Source organism: Pseudonaja textilis, chromosome 8 (assembly GCF_049901715.1).
Source record: "Pseudonaja textilis isolate UNSWEBS1 chromosome 8, rPseTex1.2, whole genome shotgun sequence".
Classification (NCBI taxonomy): domain Eukaryota; kingdom Metazoa; phylum Chordata; class Lepidosauria; order Squamata; family Elapidae; genus Pseudonaja; species Pseudonaja textilis.
In genome coordinates, this window is record NC_141997.1 from 23,624,369 (window position 1) to 23,636,436 (window position 12,068).

Sequence of the window (12,068 nt, forward strand, 5' to 3'; positions counted from 1 at the left end):
TATCTGTGCAGTGAAAAGCAACTAAATCTACTACGTACACTTTCCCAAATGCTTGGACGATTTTGTAGGGTATATACCGGTAATTTGAATGAGTTTTTAAATCTTGTTTGAATGATCTATTATTATAACATGCTCCTGGCAAATCTGTTGTATGAATTAGAAAGCCAAACTCTTTTTAAAAGTGTGGAAGCTGTGGATATTCCTTCCGGCATATTGCTAAAATGTTCTATCTAATCTCTCCTTCAGACTTGCCATTCTAATTATTCTTCTCCTTAAATGCAGTTAGGCTCAATTTAATAGCAGTTTGGAGACATTTAGTTTTTAGATGACATTTTTGCTGTGCTAACAAGGAAGTATATAACTCTGCTTCTGGGCATGTATTTGTTGTTGCAGTTGCTTCCAAATCTTTGTAACCTTGAACTATTAGTACACTAAATACTTATCTAAATTCTTGTTAAACTCCTACTACTGCTGTCACCAGCTATCTAAAACTTTAATACATGTTCTTGTTTTGGTTATTGAAAACCATGAAGAATGAAGATGCTACTGATCTAAAGATATCAAACTGCTATTCTGAGTCTTAATAGTTTCTTTTTAAAAAGGGTGACGTAATTCTAGACCACACACAAAATAAAATTCAATGACTTCAGTAGGCCATTTAGGTAATCAAAGTCTTTATTCAGAAACACTCTTTTAAGTAAATGGGCACCCAGAAGAACAACTATCATCTCTATTCAAGATTCTTCAGATGGGAACATCTGATCCCATCCATTATTGGTCTTTCTGAATGACAACTCTGACATAAAAGGGGGTGGGTGGGGGAGAAAGGATTTTAAGTATGGGAAGAAATGTCCAGAAGGATTTCTAACGATTGCGAGCAGGCTTCCTGTTTATAATTATTTGCCTTGAAGCGTCCTAAGACCTAAGTAGGATTTAGGAAGGAGAACCTTTTCCACACATTGTAGAACTTCCAGTCCAGGATTCGAAAGGGGGAGGAGGGTGTTAGGCGAAGAATCAACAACGTAAGAAAAGAGAAACAGCAAAGGTGAAGGCAGGCGGGAAAGTAAAGAAGCACACACACACACACACACACCCTCAAAAGCGCACGAACAAGCACACAGATATGGGACGGACACATACACACGAATTCTAGTCCGGACCTTTTTGTGGGTTGAAGCAACTTTTTAGCGGTGGGTGGTCAGTTATCTCTCGCATGGCTAGGAGAAAGGAAGAACTCTTAGAAAGGCTCCCCGGGCCAGAAAGGCGCGGCCACCCATCCGAAGCTCGCTCTCTTTCTTTGGGTTTGCTCGCCAGGCGTCCCAAGGACACTTCGCCGGCCTTCCTTTCTTCGCCGGCGCGGGAACAGACGCGGAAGGCGGGGAGGTTGGGTTGGTGTGGGCAGTGACGCGCCATTGCTGCCTCCGCCGCCGCCTCCCGGCTCCCTCCTCCTGCTTCCTGCGTTGCCTTGCGGGGGCGGCCCCGCCTGCAGCTGCTGCGCGGAACTTGCCTGGAAAAGCCGAAGAGCGCCCGAACCAACCAGGAAGGGAGGGAAGAAAGTTGTTTTTAGGCTGAGGGGCTTCTCTTGTTCTCTTGGTTTCGCGATGTTGGGGGTGGCGGCTGCTGGAATGACCAACAGGTAAGTCCGTCCCGGATACCTCTGACAGCGCCCGAGCGCTTCATTCATTGCTGAAAGTCACCCACCGGGCCGCCGTCCCTGCTCGACCCCGTGCTCTCTCCCTCTGCTTCTTTCCCGGCTCCTCGGAGGAGAGAAGCTGTAGGTTCCTCCTCTCCGCCTCTCGTAACTTTCGGGGAGGCTGCATCCCCTTCCCTCCCGGGCGGAGAAAGGAGGGATGAGATAATCCCACCGCGCCCTCCTGCACCAGCCGCAGCGCCGAGGGGAGGCGGAATCCAGGTTCTCCGGGAAAGGCGCGCGCCAAGGCGGCGGAGGCTCCTGAAAGAAAGGGGGGGCCGGGGGGGGGCCGGAGGGCTGTGCTGCCAAAGGGCTGGGGAGAGATCTGGTTGAGGGACGGAGGGGGGGGGGCAGCCGAAGAAATACGCCGCCTGGGGTTGGAGCAAATGGAAGGGAGCTTCGTGCGAGGAACAAGAAATCGGCGAGCTGAGAGTGCGCGCGCGGAGTTGGGGCCAAGAGAACTTTTCTGGGGAAGTGGGAGACAAGCCGGGCCGGTGCCCAGGAGGGGACGGTATTGGGCGTTCGTGGCGGCAGGCACCTTATGTCAGACACGCGGAGGCAACTGAGAAAAGGGAGAGCCGTAAATGAGAAGTTTAAGAGCTGTTGCTGTCTTGGGACACATTAATCGGACACTTTCCTTCTTCTTTCCCCCCCCCCCCTCTAAATTCGACGTGGCTGCAAATTGCCAGCAACGGTGAGGAAAGCCACGTTTACCTCAAGGGGAAAATCTGTTGGGAGCCATGCGGTGGGCGGGGCAGGAGCAAGAAGTGGGTGGGGCCGAGATCAAAGACACGCCTCTGTTCCTTTGATCCTTTTGATACTCTCTTGAATTCTTTCCGATCTAACCCAACTGGAGTGTTGGAAGTAAAACTTATTTTTCTTTTCGGTTTGGTGTGCAGAGAGTCCTTGACTTATCACCACAATTGAGCCCAACATTTCTGTTGCTAAGTGAAACATTTGTTAAGTGAGTTTTGCCCCATTTTACAACGTCTCTTGACAGTTGTTAGGTGAATCACTGCAGTGTTGAGTTACTAACACTTAAGTGAATCTAGCTTCCCCTTTGACTTTGATTGTCAGAAAGTCACAAAACGTAAACACGTGTCCTCAGGACACTGCAACCATCATAAAAATATGAATCTCTTGCCAAGCATCTGAATTTTGATCACATGAGCATGGAGATGCTGCAATGGTCGAAAAAAGGTCCTAAGCCACTTTCTCGGTATTTTCGGTCAGTAAAGGAACTGTCGTAAATCGAGGACTACCTATAGAGGTTAAAATGCCAGACTAAAAGCCAGGAGGGAGCAAGTTCTAGGCTGCCATTAATCATGAAAGCCAGCTGGGTGACTTTGGGAGTCTCTCTCAGTCCAACTTTTGTTGTTGTGGGGGAAATAGGAGTGGTAGTATTAGATATGTTCACTGCCTTAAGGTATGTATAAAATGGTGAGATAAAAATACAAAATAGAGAAAGCCGTACAAAATGAAGGAACTAAAATGCTCTGGGATTTTAGACTTCAAACAGACAAGCACCTGTCACATAACATGCCAGATTTAACAATTGTCAATAAGAAAGACAAGTCTGGATAGTGGAGTTGATAGCACCTGGAGGCAGTTGAAAAGAAGAGAAGGAACTGAAGAGGGCAACAAAATACAAAATCTTGCAAATTGAAATAGAACGACCATAGCAAAAGAAATTAGAGATAGTACCAACAGTAATAGACGTCTTGGGTGCAGTCCCGAAACAACCAGAGCACCACTTGAACACCATCGGCATTGACAAATTCACCATCAGTCAATTGCAAAAGGCAGCTTTATTCAGAACAGCTTACATCCTGCAGTAATACCTTTAACACCATCAAGCATCCAAGCCTGTTTATCTTTGATCCTTGGGAAGGGTTAGATATGTGGACAAAAATGCCAACTCCAGTCTGGAACATCTGGCTGACTATGTGACGAACCATAATAATAAAAATAACGTATACTTAACAATGCAAGACTTTGGCTGCAGTTCAAAAGCTGAACCAAATGGAATGAAATGTAGTATGTCAGGCAGAGTTTGTGAGGAAAAGATCTTACTGGAAAAATACGGTAGATCAGCCACGGGGCTGCAGATTTTAAAAAATGGAGGGGGGTGGAAATCACCACGTGTGTCTATGCGAGAGGCTGTGGCTCAGAAGGTTGGTGGCTGCTCCGTCCTCTGTGCTTCTCCCTTCCAGTTACGTGACTCTGAAAGCATCCTACACTTTCACCCTTTGCTTCCAATAGACAGACATGCACTATGATTCAGTATGAGGAAAGAGAAGAAATATATGCAATACGATGCTTCACTACTAAGAAGAATACCCAGATGCCTTTTATAGCCACTGTTCTGCACGCTTTCCCTGCCCTGTTTCTTTCTCGAGCCAAAGTTACAGGAAAGGGATAAATAGCTCTTCCAGGAGTCTGAACTGATTAATTGCATATGTTTTGAAGTTAGGATAAGAGCTCAAGTGAAATTAGCCTGAGGGCTTCGGTTTGCCAGGTTTTGGAATTCAGCAATGGATGCCAATTGACACATTCCTTTACAACGCCACAAATCATGGCTTGCAAAAAATATACATTTAACAGGCAGCGACCTACAGTTCCACAGCTGTCTTTATAAGATTACCTCTGTGATATGCATTTTTTCTAAATGCATTTTCTGTCACATGTATACCAGTTAAAAATAATATATGAACTAATCTTTAAAATAAAATAACAGTAATATGTGAAGCAGTCAAGAGAACTGTTTTTACGCTTCTTGCCCATTGTGATTCTCTTTTGGGGTATGGAAAACACACAAAAAGGTAAATTAAAATCATGAGATAAAGGAAACACAGTGAAAGTAATTTACCTCAAAACTTCATTCACTATAGTTTCCCATATTTTTTCCCCTTGCAAACTATGATTGTTTCTACCATGTCACCACCAGCTTCATACATGTTTTCTTCTTTAAAATTCTCACTTTTCTCTATTACAGGATCCTAACAATTTCCTCAGTCGTGTCTTTTCCCTTTTCTTTTAGACCACTCACTTTTTCTTAATATATTTGTTTTATAATTCAATACTGATGCATTCTTTTAATATACCTCAGCATAACTCTTACATGCTAGTCATTCATTTTTATCCTATTATGCATAGATTATCCCACAAATGCACACTTTGTACTTTTGAATGAGGGAAATTTGACTTTATATTTTACTACATGCAGTTAAGTGCCTCATTCTCATTTCATTTATTTCAATGGTAAAACCCATTTCCATTTAATTTATCCGTATAATATACTCCATATACTCAGAAAGCATATGAAGTCATTTGTAAGAGTCACTGTTTGGTGCCTCAAATTCCTACATACTCATGTTATCCATCTATTATGGGGATGTCAAACTTGCAGCCCACGGCCCAGATACATCAGACACTGGCCATGGCCACCCCCGCTTTAGCGAAGGGTGAAAAAGTCATGATAGGTCATGTGACAATGTGATGACATGAATTTGACATCCCTGAACTAGCAGATAGATTGCTATAAGCAGTCCTCAAATAAGTGCATCAAAGCTACTAGTCCACATTTGTTAACCCATCTAACCATAATTTTGGTACATGTAGTCCTCAACTTACAACAGTCCATTTAGCAACCATACAATGTTACAATGGCACTGAAAAAAGTCTCTGTGCTTACAACATCCCCATGGTCATGTAATCAAAACTTGGGCCCTTGTCAACCAGCATGCATTTACAATAATTGCAGCACCCCAGGGTTTTGCAATTACCATTTGATTTGCAAACTTCCCAGCAAGCCTCTGACAAACAAACTCAATGGAAGAAGCCCCATTCACTTAACAGCCACATGATTCATTTAACAACTGCATAGATTTACTTAAGCTAGCAAACAAGGTTGTGAAATTGAATGTGATTCACTTAACCATCTTGGTCAGTCCCAATTGTGGTTGTAGGTCTGTCTGTATGTGGTTGAAATTATATATCCCTTCTCTATATTTCCTTGCTCCCCACTGTCTGTTGACTTTTCTTATTTCAATAGAACAGCTCTGCTCTGTAATATTTACTGTACAAAGTGGAAATTATTTTGGTAAAAGCTTTCTTAATGTCTTTGTCAAGTAAAATGGAATATTTAAAAATAGCTTTTTCCATAAAGCCAAAATCCTACTCTTTGAACTTTCTAAAACAAAATGGGATCTGTTCAAATTTAGAAAAGACCCTCTCCTCTCCTCTGTGGGATACATTGATGTAGTTTTCTTCTTTCACAAGATAATTTTTCTTAGAAAAAGTAGAGATGTCAAGCAATCTGTTTACAGGCATTTCTCATTTTGTAAGAAACTGAGCATTACATAGAAACAGAAAAATGACAGCTGAAAAAAATCTTAATGATCCATCAAGTCTGCTCTTTTGTTTTGTTTTGAATTTATATATCATTTTTAATTATTAATTTTTATTATTTTATATTTTTGTCAGATGATGGATATGCGTTTATCCCAAGCATTTTAGACTCCATTACTGATGATTGACCCACTATCCTTACTCAAAGTCAATTCAAAGTGTTCACTATTCTTTTTGTGAAGTAATACTTTCTAACATTACTTTTGAACTTCCCTCTTTTCAGTCTGAGGTTATGCCCCCATGTTCTTGATTTTTGTTTAATATTGAAAATGCTGCTTTCTAAAATGTTATTCATATCTTTAATATATTTAAAGATTTCAGTCATGTCACTTTTTTCACTTCTGTCATTCAGGCTGTACATATTTTGTATGCTGTTCCTGGATCCTTTGCAAACTGTATTTTGCATGTTTGATTCATACTTCATTAAATTAAGAGAGAGAGAGAGATTGCATAATAAAAATTAAAATACAGCATGTATGCTTAAAAAAAGACCTGTAATCATGCATAACCTACTTTGCTATCAATAAAACATGAATTCTGCAGGCTATAGATATAAATGTTACAACATCAAAGGTCATCTGGGGACTTCTACCTGCCCCAAAGAAGCGGCACTTAGAATTCTTTTGTCTGACTTGCAAAGGAGCTCACAAGAGCTGCTCACAACTCACTGTGGGTGTCTCAGTAAAAGTTACAGTAATATAGCAGAATATGTTCCCAGGATCAGCACTCCTATCTTTGCAGGGACAAAGCATTTCAGTATAGGAGATTTTTTTAGGGACATTCCAACATGGATGATAAGATACTAAATCCCCAAAGAGTAAATGCGTAAAGTATGTATGTATGTATGTATGTATGTATGTATGTATGCATTTGTATGTTTGGCGATATATAATGCAATTACTGTCCCTCAGTTGAGTTCTAAATAGTCTCACTGGGCAGCTGTTGGCCTGATCATTAATTTTCCCTTCTTCCAGATAGGAATTATTACATATCCCAGTTTCTATCGGTGGAGGCCGTTTTATCAACCTAAGTGAAAAGTACAGCCAACATCATTCAAACTAGGTTTGTTTTCAGTTCAGGGGGAATTAAATCTGGACCTGAGTCCCTTTTGGGGTTTTAATTGCCTATGTAGCTTATATATCCACATTCCGAGGATCTAAATAGCAAATAATCATCTGCAGATTTTGTATGGTTAAAATATTTTCTTACGACATCTGTTTTTGCAAACTAAATACAGCTTCTCTAGACACATTCAAAAGGTAACAAAGTTACATGAAATGACTGGTCTGTTTCCTAATATCATTCTTGCTCTGGATCAAGGGTCTTCAAACTTGGCAAGTTTAAGGCTTGTGGACTTCAACTCCCAGAATTCCTGAGCTAACATGACTGGAGGAGGAATTCTGGGAGTTGAAGTCCACAAGCCTTAAAGCTGTCAAGTTTGAAGACCCCCTGCTCTGGATTAAGCATTGTATCTCAGTTCAGCTGTGATGTAGTTGTTTCTTTTCTCTTTGTATTGTTATCATTGTTCTTGCAAAAGCCTCAGTGATGGACTCTTTGCAATTAAGAGTTCTAATTTTGAACTTATTAGCCTTAAATAGCTTGGACTTCCTCCCTTTGTGGATCATTATGAGATATAGTGGTTAGTGGTTAGAAAGCAGTACTGCAGGCTAAGTCACTGCTTACTGCCAGAAGTCCGATCCTCAAGATTGACTCAGGTTTCCATCCTTCTGAGGTCAGTAAAATGAGGACCCCAAACTGTTGGGGGCAATATGCTGACTCTGTAAACTGCTTAGAGAGGGCTGTAAAGCACTATGAAGTGGTATATAAGTCTTAAGTGCTATTGTTGTTATGACCTGTAACTCTCAACAGGAGTTGTTTCTTAATTATGCCATTAGTTTGTCAAATATGAAAAATGGAAGGAAGCTCCATTTCCCATTTTGTTTTACATTTAGTCCGACCTTTTGTTTTTTTTCACAAACAGGTAACTGATATAAAATGTAATATATAACTAATATAACTGATTCACAAACAGACTGATATAAACGAGGCATTAAATCAAATTTAGCCTTTATTTACTCTGCATTAGCATTTTGCCTCCTGCTTTTTTTATTCATTTTTGGCTGCTGCATAACAGTAAATTTAAAGCCAACACGAAGCTGATTTTCAAAAAAAAAAATTGCTAAAAGTAGTGCAGGAAAAAGCGGCCTGGTTAAAAGAAAGGAATGTGAAAGTCTGGATGAATGGGAGTTCTTACAGTGTGCGTACAATAGCTGTTTCCTGGTGCAATAGAATTCCAGCCGTCCTGAGAAGCAATAGCAAAAGAGGTTAATGAGCCAGAGCATGGGATTTTGGAGTTGAGTGCAGCAGGCTAGGCCAGCCTTCTGAAAGGCTTGCTCCTCTGTTAACTCAAGCTACAGGACTGTGAAAGCCTTCACTAACATGGTTGGACTGCAGATAAGTTTGGAAATTGCTCCTGCCTTATTCTTATTTCTTTCTTTTCCTTCAGGAGTGAAGCAACCTAGGGCTCTCAACTAGCTCTGTACAGCCCTTAGCCTCTTTTCCAAAACTGAATGTTAGCAATTAGCTTGGATCTCTTAAGGGAGACTCTTTTCCCCCAGTAGTCTTCTAGGCACAGAAGAAGAGAGGAGCTAAAAGAACCCGAAAAGAACAAGGGTGGAGCAAATAGTTTTGCGGTATGAGGGAGATTTGGCTGTCAGGTCCAGAAAAAAACAACAATTTCTTTTCTATAAAGCAATGGAAATGCAATTTTGAAATTCTCTGCATTGTGAGCCCTCCCTTTTCTTTTTCAGCACCACCTTTGGAATTATGATATTATGATGGATGAGGATTAGAAAATTGACGGGAAAAAAAACAATTCAGTGACAGTAAATGGTGCCACTGTAGAACTCTAGGAAATAGAAATGTGCGGACTTTGAGTATACGTTCAGAATAATATCTTAACTAAAAGCTTAGAACAGACTAATTTTAGGAAAAGAGGTTAGAAAGATGCTTGTAAATTGCTCGTGCACTTGTTTGTCAGTAAGCAGATGCTTTCTACATTCAGAAAGTTATTTATTTGACTTGAACTGAATGGTAAGGATAATGTCACTTGGCTGCTTGTATAACCAATTCGAGTCTTGTGGGATCATGCAGGGATCATGAGATCTCCCGTGATAGAAGGAAGCATTTTTCTTGTCAATGGTTTATGAGTGAGCAATTTTTTTCCTATAATAAGCAACCTATAGAATGTGAACTGAGGAACGGAAAGAAGGGCAAAAATGAAACTTTGGATCTATCTCCCCAAGGAATAAATTCCATGGCCTTGGAGCTGTGCCAGATAAGTCCTTTTCTTCTACTAAAAAGTCAATTCTATAATAACTGAAGGATCTTCAAAGATTCCTTTTCTGCTGATCTAAGTATTGAGGCAGGTTCAACTAGGTGATTCTGCAGATAGGTTTTAAACATCAGTGCCAATGCTTTGAATTGGGCCAGGGAAGCAGTTGATACAAGCAGCATATTTTTTAGGGGTGAGCAGCTCAACTGATGCATTTTAGATCAACTGCAATTTCTGGGTAGCTCCAAACAGAACTAATTGCAATAGTTGAACTGGATTCCAGTCAAGATGTGAGTAACTGTTGGCGTGCCTGGCTCTCTCAATGAGAGTTACATTTGGCACATTAGCTGTAATTGTACCAAATGCAGACACAAACTACTTTGGAAAAGGGATGCTGAATCTCTAATCCATCACTTTGAAGAGAAGGCATCAAATCCTCTGTGTGGAACAGAGACAGGATTTTAGATATATTTAAGATGATATTAGGAATGTTCATGAAGGTAACTGAGCAATAATGTGAAGCTTTGGTTGTATAATTTTATACATCTAAATTAAATACTCTGTACTTCACCTCAGCCATGGCTTTTTCTAACCCTAACATACACAGGGAGTCTTGAGAATCCTCAGGAAGCCAAATCAAGATCTATTGGTTTCTTCCAAGAAGAGACTATTTATCAGCTTCCAGGAAGAGAATATTTATCAGCCCATGAAAAATTGGGCGAAGGATCAGCCATTTAAGGAAGTCCAGGCAAGAAGCATAAACCATTGACACTACCTTTACTGTAAACAAACAATAACAATAGTGCAGTAACAAAATCTTGCAGATTCTGAAAGCATTTCTCTTCCGCCATAACTTTTACTTTCCAGAAAACGAGGAAGATGCGGAGAAAATGTTCTGAGACACTTTCCACCCCTGTTCTATGGGCTGAGTTATCTTTTGCATGATGTTGTCTAGTCTGTAGCTCTTCCACCTGTCTCCCAAGGTCATTCCCATATACCATTACAAATGATGAGATGGCACTTTACAACCATGTTCATTTAGGAGTTACTGATTGCTGACATTTTTGTTGCAATAATTTAGCATCAACCTAAACAGAGTGCGGACATCAATAGGATAGCACCAACAAAGCCTTATAACCAGGGTCCCTAATCCCCCAGGCCAGTAAGCAGCCTGTTGGGAACTAGGCTGCACAAGTGGTGAGTAATCACACAGAGCTTCATTTGCACATATGTAGGATTAGGATGGATACACAAAACCATCCCCTCCCCTCCCTACCACCACCACCCACTGTCGGTCCATGGAGCCAGAAAGGTTGGGGACTGCTATCTTATAAATAAATAAAGAATAATTGGTTTGTGGTCAAGGTCATGTATATATAATTTGGTAAAAATTTGCTTAAATTTAAATATATTTATTTAAAACTTAAATAATAAGAGGGCCAAAATATATCCCTTCTTCTCCCTAAAGTATGGAGATAGGGATCATCATGCTGTCATCATGCAAGTAATTGATGTGCATAGAAGTGTTTTCATAAAATATCATTATCAGCTGAAGAAGCAGCTATCTATAAATGAAGCTGCTAATTTTCTCCTCAATTCATAGGGAAGTCAATGAAGGCAAGTTAATGAAGGCAGCTTAGAGAGATCCCATGAGAGGTTGGAGCAGATATGCCACATAATACAGTATGATACTCTGAAGCAGGGGTCGCCAACCTTTTGGACCTCAGGGACCACCAAACTCCTCATTTTAAGTCCTGCGGACCCAAATCCCTCCCCCCAAAAAAAAACCTGCACCCGTTTCCCAACCGACCCATCGTTCTTTATTTGGGATCGCAGGATACCATCTCCAGCTCTGTTCTCAGGGAGAGAGAGAGAAGTGAGACTTTTGGCTTCATGCAAGGAAAGCAGCAGAAGCGGCAGTAGTCTGTCTTTCTCTCCCCACAAACTCCGCCAGAACTGAATCTTTGTGAGACTTGTCGCACCAGTGCAGCCTCTTGGAGCAGGAGGCTTTGCAGGGTCCCAAAGACTCATTTCTGGCAGAGTTTGGGGAAGAGAAAGAAAGACTTTGGCTGCTTTCCTTGTGGGCAGCCAAAAGCAGAAGAAGAAAGAAGTGGTAAGGAGCAGTGGTGGCCAGGCCAGGCGAGTGGGGCAAGTTTCCCCCCCCTCCCTTTCCCCCCCTCCCCTCACAACCTCGTGTTGTGTGCAATGCAAGCGACTCAAGCCTTGTGTTCCCACGGGCCATGTGGGTGGCGCTGCCTTGTGTTCCTGCACAGCCTGGATTATTTGCTTTGGGGGGGGGTGACATTTCTCTGTGGACCACCCAAATTTTCTCGCAGACCATCAGTGGTCCCTGGCCCACCCGTTGGTGACTCCGGCCCGAAAAAACAGTTGGGTGGTCTGAGTTTAAACCTTGCTTAGTGTGGCTGAGACTTTTTCTTGGTGCATCTAGTGAATAAGTTTTATTTGTTCAATCAATTTCTACAGCTGCCAATTCAATCAAGTGACTAATATAGTCACCCTTTTTGGGGATAGCTATTATGGTGGAGTTGTTTTATTGCTTGACTATCAATAAGGACTTGTTAAATTGTTAAAACTGTAAATAAAAATACCAATACAGTAGAGTATACTATTTAG

General features: G+C 41.3%; 1 protein-coding gene across 2 annotated transcripts in view; it reads left to right on the forward strand.

Moving 5' to 3' along the window:
• Nucleotides 1–1,130: 1,130 nt before the first annotated feature.
• The window catches only part of LIMS1 (LIM zinc finger domain containing 1), a 75,413-nt gene continuing 64,475 nt past the window's right edge, over nt 1,131–12,068 (forward strand). Inside the window, exon 1 of one of the 2 annotated variants that reach the window (XM_026707365.2) lies at nt 1,131–1,636. In XM_026707365.2, coding sequence (XP_026563150.1) covers nt 1,602–1,636 — 35 coding nt within the window. In that variant the 5' untranslated portion in view covers nt 1,131–1,601. The remainder of the gene's footprint in view (nt 1,637–12,068) is intronic. The other variant, XM_087938528.1, reaches the window with a different exon arrangement.